The sequence below is a fragment of the Microtus ochrogaster genome, chromosome 1 (genome assembly GCF_000317375.1).
Source record: "Microtus ochrogaster isolate Prairie Vole_2 chromosome 1, MicOch1.0, whole genome shotgun sequence".
Taxonomy (NCBI): domain Eukaryota; kingdom Metazoa; phylum Chordata; class Mammalia; order Rodentia; family Cricetidae; genus Microtus; species Microtus ochrogaster.
Genome location: NC_022009.1, coordinates 20,871,925 through 20,889,029, shown reverse-complemented (window position 1 = coordinate 20,889,029; position 17,105 = coordinate 20,871,925). Strand labels below are relative to the sequence as shown.

At 45.4% G+C, this 17,105-nt stretch overlaps 1 protein-coding gene across 3 annotated transcripts in view; it reads right to left on the bottom strand.

Annotated features, from left to right (window-relative positions):
• Nucleotides 1–17,105, bottom strand: part of Rgs6 (regulator of G protein signaling 6) — a 545,705-nt gene that overhangs the window by 61,176 nt on the left and 467,424 nt on the right. For all 3 annotated transcript variants that reach the window (XM_013346421.2, XM_026779939.1, XM_013346417.2), the window contains exon 13: nucleotides 4,130–4,240. In XM_013346421.2, coding sequence (XP_013201875.2) covers nucleotides 4,130–4,240 — 111 coding nt within the window. The remainder of the gene's footprint in view (nucleotides 1–4,129; nucleotides 4,241–17,105) is intronic.

The window sequence follows — 17,105 nt, the reverse complement described above, 5'->3', positions numbered from 1 at the left end:
CAGAGGGACAGGTGGCTCAGAAAGACTGGATAGGCAAAGGAAAGCTAGCTCAGAGGGACAGGTGGCTCAGAAAGACTGGATAGGCAAGGCTCCGAAGCTCGGTAAAATGGATTTTGTTTGGTGTTTTTGTTTTCAACTTTTATCATAATATGTGGAGACAAAGACATGTTCTTCAGGTAGACGGTAAGGCCCAGGCAGTTCAGGGAGGTTTGAGACAATTGAATGAGCCTTGTAGCAAAGCTGGAGGAGGACTGTCTACAACTACAGCAGGGCGGTGGGAGGGAACAGCTGGAGGAGGACTGTCTACAACTACAGCAGGGCGGTGGGAGGGAACAGCTGGAGGAGGACTGTCTACAACTACAGCAGGGCGGTGGGAGGGAACAGCTGGAGGAGGACAGTCTACAGCAGGGCCGTGGGAGGGAACAGCTGGAGGCCTTGACACTCTGAGCAGCAGGACTTCAAGAGAGCAATGGGGGTAGGCCTTAGACAGCAGCACACAGAGGAAATCCTGAAATACAACACGTTCTACATAATGGAATCAGCTTGCTAAGAAAGGTGTGTGTGTGTGCATGCATGTGTATGTTGTGTGTGTGTTGGTGAGATGCTGACCAGAGTCTGATAAAAACAATGAGACCAGAGCATAGTGCCACAGTGATGAGAACATAAAGAGAAAACCAAAAAAAGCAAAAAAACCCAAAACCAAAACAAACAACAACAAAAAAACAGTAAAAACAAAACCAAAAACCAAAAACCATTTGAACAACTGTGAGAGTTCCTACCAAAGGATGTGTGTGTGTGTATGTGTGTGTGTGTGTGAGAGAGAGAGAGAGAGAGAGAGAAAGAGAGAGAGAGAGAGAGACAGAGAGACAGAGAGAGAGAGGGAGGGAGAGACAGAGAGAGAGTTAAAATAATAAATTAAAAACTTTAGAAATATGAATTAAATGTACCTATACAGTTAAAAACAAGAGAGAGACTAGCATGGAAAATATAGAAGCAGTAATTAAAACAGTTAGGACTAGGAGGAGAATGAGGAGAAAAAAAGACACCCTGAGTTAATGAAAGTTTTAAATTCTTGGGTCAGAATGGAAGAGACAGTCCCTGTGTGGTGGTTTAAATAAGGAAGATTTCCCATAGTCTCAGGCATTTGTACACTTGGTCCCCAATTGGTGGTGTTCTCCGAGGAGACGTAGGATCCCCTAAGGCCTTGCTGGAGGAAGTATACCATTGGAGGCAGGCCTTGAGAGCTTAAGCCTTGCCCGTTCCCAGTTTTCACTCTCTGCTTCCTGCTTGGGGTTCAACTACATGAACTCTCGGCTTGCTGGCGCCAACCACCATGCCTGCTGCCCGTGCTCGCTGCCTGTGCCCACGGCCCATGCCCACTGCCCATGCCTGCTGCCCATGCCTGCCACTTTTCCAGCATGCTAACGGACTGCTAACCCTGCGGAATCACAGCCCAAATCAGCCTTGTCAGTTTTATCACAGCAACAGAAAGTGGCTAGTCACGGCGTCATTAGAGACAGAGTTTCAAAAGTAGGCGTCTGTTTGGACACTGTTCATTCTCGCAATGTGGATAGAAATGTAAATTCAGACTGTTGGTTTAAAATCCATCATGCTAACATACATCTGGGGATGAGTGCGGGGTGGAAAGGCAGAGGGATGCTTGTGCTTTCGATTACACACATGCCCTGTTATAAATTAGTGATCCTTTTAAACTAAATAAAAGTAAAATATAACTATGGTTCGAACAGAAACTACAATCTGAAGAGGCAATGCAAAAGTTGATTAGAAAATCAGAAGTTGGGGAAGAGGAAAAGAAATATAAAAAAAGAAGGGAGGAATTGGGGAAAAAGACAAGCCAAAGCAAATAGGACTTTTGTGTCCTAATATGCAATGCAAAGCTTCCACTGAGGTGAAAATGGGGCAAGGACAGGTGACCGGAAAGTGACGGAAGAATGAATCTGATAGCCACATGAGAAATCCTCAGTTAACATATTTCTACACCAGTGGAGAAGCAGAAGACAAATTGAGATTTGTTTCAACCTATTGAGTTTACAAAGATAGAAAGACTGCTCACTCCAGGGTTTACAACAATGCCGGAGATGGCAACCTTTAAACTGAGGTCATAGAAAAAGGGGGTTTAGTTTTATTTAGGAAAATATGACACATGAACTAAAATTAAAGTATGCATTCAATTCCAAGTAACTCTACTTCTGGAAAATGTGTATAGTAAAACATTAATTAGACTGGGGTATACGAATGTTCCTTGATTTGTTGTTTATATTACAGAAACAGACATGAGTTAAATAGTTATGGCTCAGGGATTGGTTAAATAAATTTTACTTCATTCATGCCAGAGGAAATGTTTTAATATAGATATTAAAAAGGATAAGGTGGATATATGCTTATATATTGCTAATTAAAATAGTATATATGTATATATAATGAACTTAATTACATTAAAGATCAGTATATTTTCTGTGCATAAAAATTTAAAGAGATAGGCACTAATTCAGAGTCACTCAAGCATTGAATTCATGACACCCTTAAAGTCTCAGTAAGTTCTACAGTCTCCCTTAACCCAAAGAAACACCTAACATTTTTTTTTATCTAAGGTTAACTTAACATGTACTTGTTTCCTAGCAACAGCAACTATATGAGATGCATATGCATTGAAGGAAAAATACATTAATTTAATTTTAACCCCTCTCCTGGCTAGTTTATGTCAACTTGATACAAACAAGAGTAATCTTTCCTCCTCGAGTGACTTTTGATCACGATGCTCCATCACATCCATATTAATCCTAAGACAATCCCTGTGTAAATATATGTTACACATGACACATTTTCTCAATCTGCCTCTGGCAGGTCCACGCCCCCCTTCATTTCCCAGTCCCTATCGAGTGTTGGGCAGCACATCTTTTGAATCGCAGAACTTCTCTGAGAACCTAGACTTGCGAAGATTTGACATGAAAAAGGATGGGATGTGGTCTGGTCCTTACACCTAATCAGTAAGGACCTAAGCCAGGGAAGTACATGATATCTGGCTCCTCAGATGTCTCGGGATTTCCATCAGCAGTGCACACACCTTGGGAGTCCTCTCGGGGCCTGGGCACCCTGCTGCACTGTGGGAACCAGGGCGTCAGACTACAGGCAGAGGCTCGTGCTGGAAGGCTGATTGGAGGAAAGGAGGAATTTTCTTCCGTATGCACACCGGGATAGGTTAAGTTTTTATAGTAAGCATCTATGACTTCATTAATTGCTACAGGGCTTTCCCACATCTGAGAAAGATAACGGCAAGCACACCAAAGAGAAAGAGAACATGGGAGTCATGGAGAATAAAAGGAATCCGAGCGCAGAGCCGAAGGGGTGCCACAAAGAGCTGTCTCCATGTGTCATGGAGACTTGGCTGTGCCCCAAGTTCCCCTGAGATATTAAGTCAACACACTTGCTTCTCTCCTAGGGCAGAGCCAAGTGCTGATGAAACTACCAATGCCGTAACCTCAGATGCCCAGCCTGATGCCAGCCCAGCTCCGGAGCCCTTTGTCTGTAACCTCAGATGCCCAGCCTGAGGCCAGCCACAGCTCCCGAGCCCTCTGCCTGGGTTCCAGCCCCAATGCTGCTGCATTCTAACTGGGTATCCTTGGGCAAGTTCACCAGCTCTGCTCTGCCTCAGTTTCCTCATCTGTTCCATGGTGAGAATAGTGTTTGCAGCTGCGGGGGTTTGATGAAAGTGTTTTGAGGTCAGGGACAGTGTGGAGAGGGGCTAGCTGGGATCCTGGTGATCTGAAGGAAAGAAGACAAGCGGAGGCAGCGGAATCTCCCCTTCCGCGCACCCACGTCCAGGAAATGGCGAGGAGCTGTGCCACCTACCATGACATAGAGAGGTCCAGAGAAAGGCCAGAGAGACTCTGCAAAGAACTGTGTCCAAACCAAAGCTGCAAGGAGGAAGGAACCTCAAGCAAACAGATGTCGGTATAGAGGGTACTTGGGCCTTTTCTCTTCTGGTCTTATTCAAATTAGAATAGGGAATAGGGTAATTGCATGAGATTATGGATTTTCCCCCAACAACCCTCCCACTCCCACACATAATTATTATTATTATTATTATTATTATTATTATTATTATTACCTCATCTCTATGTCCCATAAAGTGATGTCATCGCTGATCCAAGGATTAGATGGCTCTGCTGGCGTTATGAAAGGGTCATACTCCACATACTGCTCTGTGTAAGCGATTAAGCTGTAGAAGGAAGCAAGGCAAAGAAGCTCTGAGTTCCCGGGGAAGCTCTCCGTTCTGCTCCCACACCAGCACCAAGAGTGTTCGCAGAGAAATCCCACTCCCGTGTCTGACTAGCTGAGCCGCTCCCCATTGTCCGATTCCCTTCCGGTCACAAATGCTAGTTTTGCCCTGTTGTCACAGGTTTCAGTAGACACACGCTGTCCTTTCCCAATATTTAACTCTTTCCCAGAACCTCGGTGCCTCTCCCCCTGTTAATGCCAGGTTTACTGACACAGAGGTCCCAACTCATTGGCGTGATACCCAACCGCCAAACCCAACCTCCAAAGATTATGGATCTCAAAAATAAGTAGAATCCACAGGGAATAATTCCACAGTTCTTCCAGAATTCCCAAATGATTCACTTGCTGTATAGGTTTTTAAATCCCACCTGACCCCGACTTCGCATAGGTAATTACAACCTAATAGCTATGACTAGCTAACATGTATATAGAAAATAGAAAATGTCTAGGGGCAGTGCTGGCTCTCCTGACATACAAAGGGGAGAGCGCATGTGTGTGTGTGCATGTGCATTTACACATACATACAGACGTGTGTGCATTTGATAAGCCCAGTGAACCTAACTGCCTATCACACAGTACTAAACGATCAGATGCCGGGGGTGGAGGAATGGGGGCACGGAGGAGCAACCGTGCCGGCCGGCTGTCTTCCCCCAGTTTTTCTCATAGAAGCACCTGCTCTCTGTCTTTTGCTTCTTTCGGCATTTGACTGAAATCATAGGCCTTAGTAACTGTTCTTGATTTACTAATTTTTGACACAGACGTTGCTTCTACCATTGGTCTTCTAGCCTCCCCATTCCCTGCCTTCGGATGAGCTTCCAGATGAGCTCACCCAAGCACCGTTGTCAAATCCATGCCCAGATTATTAACGGGATACAACTGTTGACCGCTAAGTTAAGCAGCACCCTACTCTTTCCGAGTGTTTTAACAGATCTGTAACAGATCTAGAAATAGATTTTTTTCCCCCACATCACGTATCAGATACTCCACCAGGCTCCCCCGCCTCCAGAAGGCGCCCTCTTCTGCAGCCCTTAGTTCCCATGCTTCTATCTGGGTCGCTGGCCCCTGACCTGACCCAGAGCCATCACTGTGGGGCTCTCTTCACCTGTGTATTGAGCCCTTGTCCCGTGGATTCCATGTCTGGCTCTCGGGTTTACATTTAGCTGCGATGAAGCGCATCCATTACCAGCTTTCTAACAAAGGTGTGTGAGAGTTAAATGTTTGAGCGCTGGAGGCCTAAAAATAAAAGCTCCCTGTTCATCTCAGTATTTGACCGATAGCGGTCAGCAGAGGTCACTGCGTTAAAAGTCACCCTCCTTCAGAATTTTGAAGGTATTGCTCTATAATTTTGGCATCTGGTGCTACTATTGAGAACTCTGGGACCATGCGGCATGTTATTTTGTCAGTATGTGGATTTAGGGTTTCTTTTCTTGCTGAAGCGCTCTGCAATTTCATGATGGCCTGTTGCTTTTATTCTTTATACTGAGCACAACGTGAAATAAATTTTAAAATACTCCCATAAGTTTTATTGCTTTGCTATTTTAATACTCTTAATCTCCCAATTTTCTTGTTCAACATGACAATTTTTTATTAACACACGAGCAGCTTGAACTATGATTCCAATTTTTCCTTTAATATTATTTTATCTCCTTGTTTGACTGTCTTTTGACCTACCTAGTTATGTATTTAAAACGTAGGTGGACACACTCTCACGACTTTATTCTTTTCAGTACCAAGTTTCTTGTTTTTAATCAATCAAATGTCCTCTCATATATCGAGGGCCACTAATTCTCTGTATACATTATTTATTTCTTCCGTTTGTTGCTTTTGTTTCTCTATGTCCCTCCCTTCAGTATACTGTCAACAGTATACCTTCAATCTGGGGTTTTCCTGGAAGATATAGAAAAATCTCTGGACATCCATTTGTACTGAAGAGTCAAGTATGCAAAACCAGCTTGGAGGCTGGGTGTGCGTGTGGACAGTCTATAAACCGATGGGTATCCTGGGTAGGTCCCAGCCAACCTGCTTTTTTTATTTGAGCTCTGAGATGGAGCTAGGCTCTTTCCCCCCGAGGGCATTCGTTTTTCTCTAAGCACTTGTTAGTGAGCCATTCCTGCACTCACGTTGTAAGTGTTGGAGGCTTTATGGACCAGATAGATTTATTTCAGCTCTTCCACTGATACACTGAGGGGGTGGGGAGTACCACTCAGTCTGGACCCAGAAGCCCCATAGCTTAGTAAACAGACCACCTACTGACTCTCTCGACTTCACTTGGCCTCAGTGATGCCAAATGTACCTGAGTTGAGGTACATGCGGCTCAGTTTCTCCAGAGAGGAGGGAGAGACTGGCTTGCAGGAGGAGGAGGAGATCTAAGGACAGAGTTCTCTAGAGGCAGACTGGACTTGTTTGGATGCTGTCAGCTCATGTCTCAATCTTGTCCTCCACGGTTCTCATGACTCCAGGAGTCAGCAGGAGATCTGACTTTGAACCGGCCCACTTTGAACCACACTTCTGCTCCAGCCTGCAGATTACAGTGTTCAGCATTCTGTCCTTACCCACTTCCTTTTTGATCAAATTTTGAAATAGTATGTTAGCAAAATTACAAAAGGCTGTGTGCAACCCCAACACTTGGGAGCGTGAGGCAGAAGATGCTGAATTGGAGGCTAGCCTGGGCTATTTAAAGAGGCCCTATCTGAAAACTGACCAACCGGCCATACAAATCATGCAAACGACTGCCCGACTGAAAAATTCAAATATCTACAAATAGAGAAATGAAGGCCTGTGGGTTATGGTTCTCAACGTCATAGAATTTTCTTTCTTGGGAAAATGTGTTGAACCCATTAATCTGTCAATTTGTTAAGCTTGTTTAGGACAGATGAAGGGTCTCCTCCTTCCTGGGCACTGAGCTGGTGGTAGGCTCTGCGCAGGCACTGTGAAATCATGGTCAGTATCAATCTGACACTCCTCATGTTGATATTGTAGGTAGACACTAAGGCAGGGACAACCCGATTTCCTAACTAGCAGCTGTGGACTCCTCGTTGCAAACCTGAGCAAATGGACTGAGTCTAACAGCTCATGGGACTACCCATACACACCAGCATCCTCATTTGTGGATCATCATCCACTTTGTGGATGGCTTCACATGATATGAAAAGATCACAGCTGACCGTTCTGGATCTTAAAGAGTCTTTCAAGCCAGGGCTGCTGGAAACAGTTGGTGCCAGACTTTTTGTTATCAGAAACTTTCACGAACTCTAGATGACCCCGCAGCCATTTCCACTTTGGCCCAAGGAAGAGGAAGAGCACTCCCCTGGAGGAAGGACTAATTACTAATTGCTACGAGGGAAAGTCTTCTGGCCCCAAACACAGCAAGTCTCAATGATTATGAATGGTGCTAAGACACATGATTCTGACTGGTCCAAACCCAGGGCTATATAAACAGTCTGCTCAGACTCACTCAGTGAGAGGGTTGGAAGATGCTCTTTTGTGCCACCTTCTCTGGTGTTGCAGCATTTGGCCCTATAAAAGGGGTCTCCACGGTGATATTGTCTTGCTTACTGAGCCGGTAGCACCAAGAAAGAGACAGCAGACAGTTCTGGTGATGGCAGTAGCCGCGATGTAGCTGGAAAAGGCATAGTGAGGGGCGGTGGCCTTGGCTCAATTGCTCTATAGCTGAAGAATATGTGGCCATGGACCCAGGCATGGCCAGCAGTAGCGAGCCTCACGCCTAACAGTCTGCTCATCTCGTTAATAAACCCCGACTGAATGTCCTTGTCTGAATGATCTCAACAGTGCCAGAGACTGGCTTCCTGGGTGACAGGCAATCTCACCCTGGCTCCCAAAAGATGTCCCAGAGGAGGCGGACAGCTTGAGTCATTTCAGCAGCATGCTGGCAGCTTCTGTCAGAGATCTGAGGTCTGAGATCTGAGAGCATCCAGGAAGAAGAGAAGAAGCAAGAAAATGAAAGAGAGCAGAGAGGGGGCTAGAGGATGAAAGGCTGCGAGAAGCCACCTGGAGGCCCTGTCCACCATAAGAGTTTCAGAGAACTGCCTGTCTTCAGGATCATGGGTCTCAGTCCCGAAGCTGAATGTTGTGATACCGGATGCCGCCCAGAGGCAAGGGTTCCAATGCCCGAAGCTTGCAGAGGGGTTAGCACACTCACAGGGCTGAGACTCCATACCTAAGGACTGAAGGAAGACCCTGACACTGGAGTATAGCTCGCCACTGCTACCTGTTGCCAAACACGGAAGGAAGCTAAAGTTGCCAAAGACCAGCGTTTGAAGGGTGTCTGTGAAAGTTAATACCATCAACTTGATTGGATTTAGAATCGGGTAGCAGACAAGTCTTCAGGTGTTATTTAGATTCTGTTTAGCCTCTAGTCATGTCTGGGAGGGGTTATCTTGATTGATTAATTAGAATGGGCAGCATCCTTCCCCAGGCTGGGGTCCTGGACTCAGAAGAAGGAGAACGTGAGCTGAGCACTGGCAATCATCCTCTGCTTCCTGACTGCGGGTGCCATGTAACCAGCTGCCTTAAGCTCCTGCCATCACGGGCAGTACTCTCAAACTGTGAACCAAGAAGTGTCTTTCCTTCCTTTGGTTGCTTCTGTCATGGCAGCCGGAAAGCAACTAATACGTCATCTTCTTGATGACACGTGCTTTCTATCCAAACAGAGCAGAAAAGCTTCTGCTCCCTCATTAGTGAAAAGCTCCCTTTATTCTCAGTTATCTAGTGCCATGTTTGGGGAGGAAGTGAAGAAAAAGGGTAGTTGATTATATATAATATGTGTAATATATCATATATAATTTACTTAAAGTTTATTATACTTTATTTAATCATCTCTTTTATAGTAGACACATATTTTTATTGTATTTTTAGTATGGTAGTATAGTGCATTGTTCTCATATAGGGATTTTTCCTTTTCTTTTTCTAATCTTGCTGTGGTGTGGATCTTAAATGTCCCCTAAAAATTTGTGTGGTGAAGGCCTGGTTCCCTGTGTTCAGGTGCAGAGCCCTGGGAAGTGAGTGCATCATGAAGGCTCTGACCTCATGAGTGGATTGTCTTTTATGGATTCATGACCTAATAGGCCACAGTATGGAATGGACATTTAGGAGGTGGGGTTTAACTGGAGGAGGATGTAGGTCATTGGGATCATGCCCCAAAGGGTGGATTTTTGTCTTGGCTCTTCTCTTCTCAGTCTCTGTCTTGGTTTCCTGGTCACTATGAGGTAGACAGTTTGGTTCTGCCATGCTGTTCTGGCTTTCCATGGACTCAGAAACAATTGAACCAATGGACAGAAACTTCTGAAGCTGTGAACTAAACCTTTCGTCCTTTTAAGTTGATTTCCTCAAGTAGTTTGTCATAGTAACAGCATGCTGGTGTGGGAGAATGGTCTGTATTTTGTCAATTATATTTTAAATAAATGCTGACTAGCCAGTAGCCAGGCAGGAAGTATAGGTGGGACAACCAGACAGGAAGGAGAGGCAGGTCAAGGAGAAGAGGAGACTTCTGGGAAGGAGGAAGCTCATTTCTCTGCAGTCCTCCCAGACACAGAAGAAGGAAAATGTGACTTCCTCGCTGAAAAAGGTACTGAGCCATGTGGCTAACATAGATAAGAATAATGGGCTAATATAAGTTATAAGAGTTAATAAGAAGCCTGAGCTAATGGGCCAATCAGTTTATGATCAATGCAGACCTCTGCATGGTTTCTTTTGGGACTAAATGGCTGGGGGACTGGGCAGGACAGAAACTCAGTCAACAGCATGCTGACTTACATCTTCCGTCATATCTATCTGGAAATCATATCTGTAACTAGAATAATTTGACCCAAGGATATGAACCATTATAATTGCTAATCCACAATAAAACTTTTCCCCCTAAGTATGGCTAGCTGTGAGCCACCAGTTTCCTCTACCACAGGAAAGTCACAGCCACACCTTCTACCACTAAACTGCAAAGGGAAAATAAGGTTAACCAGCCTAATGCTGAAAATGCAGAAACACTAGGCAGAGGTGCCTTTGCTAAACAAAGTGTGATCCATAAGCAGCAACACAGGTGTCCCCTGCACATTGTCACGAATGCAGAGTCTTAGACCCTGGGATCTCCTGAGTCAGAGTCTTCATGTTAATAAGGTCCCCAAGTGACTCATGTGCCCATGAAATTTTTAAAAATTGGATCAGTTTTCTCAAGTGTACAGGATATAGAGTGTTTTATCCATTAAGTCATGATGAAGGGCTGGGGTGATAGCCATGTGGGTAAAGTGTTTGCTGTGCACACAAGAGGACCTGAGTTCAGATTCCCTAATACCCACATAAAAAGATGGGCATGTTTGTGTCTGTAATCCCAGCACTGAGAGGGAGATAGGATGCTACCTAGAGCTGACTGGGCCAGCCAGTCATGCTATATGGGTAAGCTCTAGATCCAGGGAGTAACCCTGTCTCAATAAATAGGCTGGAGAATGGCATTAACCTTTGGCCTTCTCATGTGCACACACAACCTAGAATCGCTGGGAAGAGAATCTCAGTGAGGGGCTGTCTAGCTCAGATGGGCCTGTGGGCGTGTTTGTGGGGGAACTGTCTTTATTGCATTAACTGAGGTAGTTAGATCCACCCACTGTGGGCAGTACCATTCCCTGGGTTTGGGTCCTGGACCGTATGAAAGAGAGTGGAGTAGTAGGCAGGCATGCATTCATCTTCTCTGCTCTTGAGTGTACACATGACCAGCCAGTGGCTTCAAGTTACTAGCTCGAATTTCCGGTAATGATGGGGATGATGGACTGTAACCTGCAACTGTAAGCTGAGAAAAACCATTTCCCTCTTAAAGTTAGCTTTGCCAGGTATTTAGTTACAGCAAGAGGAAGGACACATGTGCATGAACCTGCGCACAGATGAACATGCTCCCATGCACACACACATGCACACACACACACACACACACACACACACACACACACACACACACACCATAATTAAGGAAACTGCTAATTCTAGTTTTAAAGATAGCTGTCAGTTTCCTGACTCCTTGGAGCCCCCTTGTCCTCCTAAATATAGATCATCACCAGAGGGCAAAAGAAGCAGTGGTCTATGTTGGAAGATGTTTGTTTCAGTTCTTGGGTGGCTCATTTATCTGGTCTTTATCAAGTTCACATTATGGTATAAAATGACCTTGTTGAACACTCAAGACCATTGTGATTAAAAACCAGGAAAATATTTCAAAAGAATCTTGCACATCTTCTGCGGACACAGAATGCATGATTGAAGTCACCATGCGTAGAGGGGGTGCATCATCCCTGTCCTGTGAGCCTCCTTTGAGGTTGGTGTCCTGACAGATAGGGATTCATATAAAAGGGCTTTGCAGTGTAGGAAGAACAATGCACAGGGCAAGCGCGCTCAGAAAGGGAGCAGATACACAAGTGCCCACGCCTGGGAGCTACTCCTTTGTCACTTGGACTAATTTCATTCATCCTGAGAGAAATGAGATTGATGTCACAAATACCGCAGACTTAGTGGCTTAAAATAGCATGAGTGTGTCCTTAGTTAAAAGTCTGGAACCCCGGGCTCAGCAGGGCTGCATTCCCTTCCAAGGGTCCAGAGGGGATCATTCTTGCTTACTGAAGCTAGTGGCTGCAGGCTGTCCAGTCCTTGACTGTGGCTGCAGTACTGCAGTCTCTGTCTCTAATGGCCTTCTCCTGTGTCTGCAGCTTGACCTTTCTTCTCATTTGACCCCATCACTTCTCTTTGTTTTTCACCTTCCTTTCTCCCTCTCCCCTCCCCTCCTCTTCTCTCCCCTCTCCTCCCCCCTTTCCTCTCCTCCCTTCCTTATTCTCCCTTTTCCTTCTTTTCCTTATATGAATGTTTATCCTTGGGTTTATGTCTCTTCTGGACAATACATCTCATCATCTTAAAAAAATTATTTGAAAATTTCATACTTGTATACAATGTGATTTGCTCAAAAACACCCCGTTCTTTCCCCTCCAACTCCTTCCATTTCCCCACCTCATTTCACACTCTTAACTTCACATATGCTTTATTAATAACCTACTGGGTCCACTTAGTGCTGCCAGTAAGTGCACGGGTGTGGGGCTGTACCCCAGAGTATGGGCAACCCCCAGGGCCACTTAGTCACCTCTACAAAGATGCTCTTCCCACACAAGGCCACATTCGTAGGTTCTACAGGTCAAGACCTGGACATCTCTCTTTAGGAGGGAGAGGGTGGAACTATTCAGCCCCATAGCACAGAACATGTAAACAGTATGGGGCCATAGGGGACAAAACTGGGCCACCTGACTGCTTCAGATCAGCGCAAGATAAGTCATCAGCAAAACAACCTAAATTCGGCTCAAGAGGTGGGGATGGCAGGAACTAAGACGTTCCTGAGTGCCACAGGCATGAGGTGACAGTTGGAGCCTCTCTGACTGTGACACACTTGGGTATCCATGGTGGTATCCCAATCTGAGATGACGCAAACAGTTCACGGGTCTTCCTTCCTCCAGCCATAACCTCGCTGTCTTTCCAGGATATCTGCCTTGGCCGTTGCAAGGATGTCTGCCTCAACCGGCTTTGTGTCTCAAAGAAAAGCTCAAGGCAAAAGGTGAGACATCGTACTCTAGCTAAATTATAAATCGGAGGAAATATTTTTTTAAGTTAGAAGTAGATTCTCATGAAGTAGAATGTGGGAATGGATGAAGCAAGTTTCCTACTCCTCTTTCCTCTGCTCTGCTTGGGTTTCTGAGAGTTGGGCTGGGGGTTTCAACCTGGAAGGAGGTAGCCAACCCCGCAGGTCAGGGTGCGGGGCTAAATCTCTAGGTGGATACCCGAATGAGAACAGAGGCAACATCATAGAGGGGAAACACCTCAGAAAAGGCTGGGATGAGAACTCAGGGAGCCCTCGGGCATCCAGAGTGACCTACGGGGTGAGGCTGCCTGTCTGAGCACACAAGCAGCCACTGAGGCAGCTATAGACCCAGCCTTCAACAGTAGAATCTCAAAGGGCCAGGCAGTAACTATGGATTGGGAGAACTCAGGCCAGGATGACAGATTCTTAGAGGTATTTTAGGGAATGTTGGGAAGGGATGCATCTTCAGGGAAGTGAGTGGAGGCGGGCTGGTGAGGCTGAATGAAGATGTTGGTCCAGGACAACGGGGTTGAGGGCACAAGACAGGGTTTTGGGATAGGCAATAGGCATGAATGGAATTGTTCCCGAGATACAGTCCAGACAGGGGACAGGATAAGCTGCAGAGGAACACAGGGAGAAGCATAGGGACCCTAGCAATCAGAATCTGAATCAAGACAATGACAGAAGTCTACAGCCACATTGACAGTGATGGGTGGAACTGTATGTGAAGGAGATTTATTCTACTGACAAAGGATTTGTTTTAAGTTTATGTAAGTGAAGTTGACTAGAGGCTTCATGAAGTATCATAAAATCACATGGGCTCCAGTGTTATATTTCATGGGATCTGTTGAACTGTCAGAAGCAGTCACATCTGCCTACCAGAGAAAAAGCTGCTTAGTGATGTAGGGGTGTTAGAGATGGCGAGGGTGAACTGTCTGATGTAGAGAATCTTAGAAAAAAGGAAACGTTGGGGTTGCACATTTGTTCTAATAATTCTGTAATAAATTACCCCAAACTCAGTCCATAAAATAACATCAATGTATCATTAGCCTAGTTTTGAGGGCCAGAGCTGGAATGGGGCTCACTGAGGTAGAATTGGTGTCAGTTGGGCCGTATTTCTTTGGTGTGAGGGAAATGCTGGGGAAGAATCCATTTTCTTACCTCATCCAGCTTCTAGGGACTTGCCACTCACCTTGGCTATGGTCCTTTCCATCTCCAAAGCCTAACTTGACAGATTCATTGTACGTTGTGATGGGTTTCAGTATCTATTTTGTAGTACACATATTTTTGTATCTATATAAAATTTAGGATCCACAAATGAGAGAAGATATCATCCTTGTCTTTCAGAGTCTGGCTTATTTTGTTTAGCACGGTGCTCTACAGAGTAACGTGCTTTTTCTTGGACATTCATATTAGTGACTCCGTGATTTTTCCAGGCTATTGCTTTGGTTACTCTCTTGGGGATTTTTTTTTGGGGGGGGGGTGCTGATCTTACCAGAGAGAGTGAGAAAGGGTTCATTACTAAGATGAGGTGAGAGAATTCCTTGTACCCAACAGACAGAGCTCTTCTCCTCTACTTCTCCACCTCATCAGACTGTCACAAGACCTGAGATCCAGGCCCGTGACTGCCTACTTTCTCTCTTGTCCTTCATCTGGGCTGGAAAGGCCTTATTCTTGGGAGTTAGAGTTTCCGAGGTGAAGATGCAGAAAGAAAATAAAGCTTTGAGCATCTATATGGGGTAAAAAAAAAAACCTAAGCTTAATGCAGAAATTGAAAGGCTTAGGACTTGCTTCTAGATGATCCAGAGCCATTTTCTAGTTGTAAAAAGAGGTGCAAAATGAGGCAGAGACATTGCCTGGGAAGACCGCGAATCAGCTAAGCTGTCTTGAGCCTGGGACTGGCTCTCTTGGAAATCTACGGGATGATGATAGGGACCTAGGCAGTGGAATAGTCTCCAAGATGCGTGAGAGCAGGCACAAATGTATCTCTGGTGTCCTGCTGGGTTCTGCTCAGCTGAGCAGTGCAACCTGAAATGCATACAAGGCTATCAAGCATTGTCAGGGTTCTGCTTGCAAGCCTTGCTCCCGGCCACTGTTGATCTATCCAGGGCCAGCTGCCTGCCTTCGCTGGGATCAATGTGTTTCCATTGAAGCTGCAGGAATGAAGTTTGTCACATCTGCTATTGCATGTCTATAATAAGAGATTCCAGGGCTTCACAGAAAGGGGACAGGGATAATAGTGCCTGAGGACTCTAGAGATGCCCAAGGTTCTGGCCCTTCCTGAGCTAATGTAGCATGGCTGCTAGCCCAATGCCTAACTCTGAAGTACCTCTTTGCATTCTGGAAACTAATAGATTCTCCTTTTTGCTGAACCAGAGTATAAATTATAATTACTTTGCTTTGAAGCCTAGCAAACATCCTTGGGATGGGGAGGAAGGTGATGGGAGTAAGAAGACAAAGCTCAACAAGGAAGCTGTTTTCAGCTTTGACAGGAAAGGCCCTTGGTGCTCCCAGAACATGTACTTCCTGGTGCCATACAGATAACAAGATGAGTGGACTTTACTCAGGAGACCCAAGACAAAGAAAAGGCCAGGCAGGCAATGAAGGAGGTAACCATGATCGATACGTAGTACTGTTTGTGTCCAAAGTCAATATTAATGACCACAGAAAGACTTGGGGACTGGCATCACAAGCAAAGAGGCAAATAAAACCAAAGGCATATAAAGGGCTCTGTAGGGCGCCCGATGCAGTTGCGCTTGGGCAGCGATGGCCCATAAGTACGTGGATGTGACAGGCACAACAGCAGAACCAGAGGAATTGGGAAATGGAAAGTAAATATAAGAAATACAGAAGATGTCTGTTAGGGACAATATTTGTCATCTGACACTTTCAAAATTCTTGGTCCCTTACTCTTTACTCCTGATGAATGTCTTATTTTCCTATTATCAAATGGCAAATTCTCACACCATCAGAAGTGGTTAACTTATTGAGTTCTGGCAAAGATGCTGACTGCTATTGCCAGAAGCTTTGAGAGGGCTCTTGGGTAGAGGTGTGGAGCAGGATATTTCTGTCTCATCTTCCTGAGCAGGTGCTGTCAGGGTGAACCACCTGTGGTCAGTGTGGACCACCTGTGATCAGTGTGGACCATCTGCGGTCAGTGTGTCCTTTAGCACAGTATTCTTTACCCACGGAAGTCATCAGACCCCACTGCATCATGGGATGATGCTGGCATGGAGCTAGTCGCAAAGGCATCATTTTGCCCCTTTTCTTTGTGAAGAAAGAGTCACACGAAAATCATAGGCTGGTCTCAAACTCACTATGTAACTGAGGAGGACCACAAACTTTTAATCTTCCTGTCTTTATCTCCTGGCTGCCAGGATTGCAGGTATGCACCACGACACCTGTATGGGGTATCGGGACTTGAACCTGGGGCTTCATCTATGACGTGCAAACTCTCTACCAACTGAGCTACACGCAGGGCTAGCCCTGCAAAGTCGGTTCCTAATTATACTCAAAGTTCAAGAGAACGAAGTAGATATTGATTCAGGCTGTAATTCTGACCTACCGTGATATATTTGGAGAGGAAGGACACGAAAAAGGGACTTCAGGGAACACCTAGTCTACTCACTTTAAAAAGCTTGAAGGCAAGTTTTAGATTCCACCCTCTCTTCCTCAACAACAACAACAACAACAACAACAAAAAACCTCATAATTTCCACAAATGTTATGTGATATGATACGCCCAAAAAATTATTAAGATAAGCCAGAGAAATAACAGATGCTGTCTGCCATAGTGAAACAATACCCGGGAGGGCGTTCCTGGAGTCCAGTGCACACCTATGATTTTGGCTGAGGAAGCAGAGAAGTTGAGGAGGCATTGACATTGGGAATTGCTACAGAAAAAGGTTTGGCCTGCAGCTGGGGACAGCATTACTGCAGGGAAAACCCGGTGTGGGATCTGACGCGCCGTGCCAGGTGTCTTTTGTCCCCCATATAAGAAATGTACTAAAATGCGTTAAGGCTTTCGTAAAGTCAGAGCCTCTGAGAATGTGGAAAAGCCAGAAAGCCCATGTACAAGAGATGTGGAGCGGTCACTCTTGCTCCTTGCTTGGGTGTGTGTAGTTTCTAAACAGTGATGCTCAAAAGGAAACTGGGACAGAAGAGAGCTGATGGGAGTGGAGACAAGATGCAGACC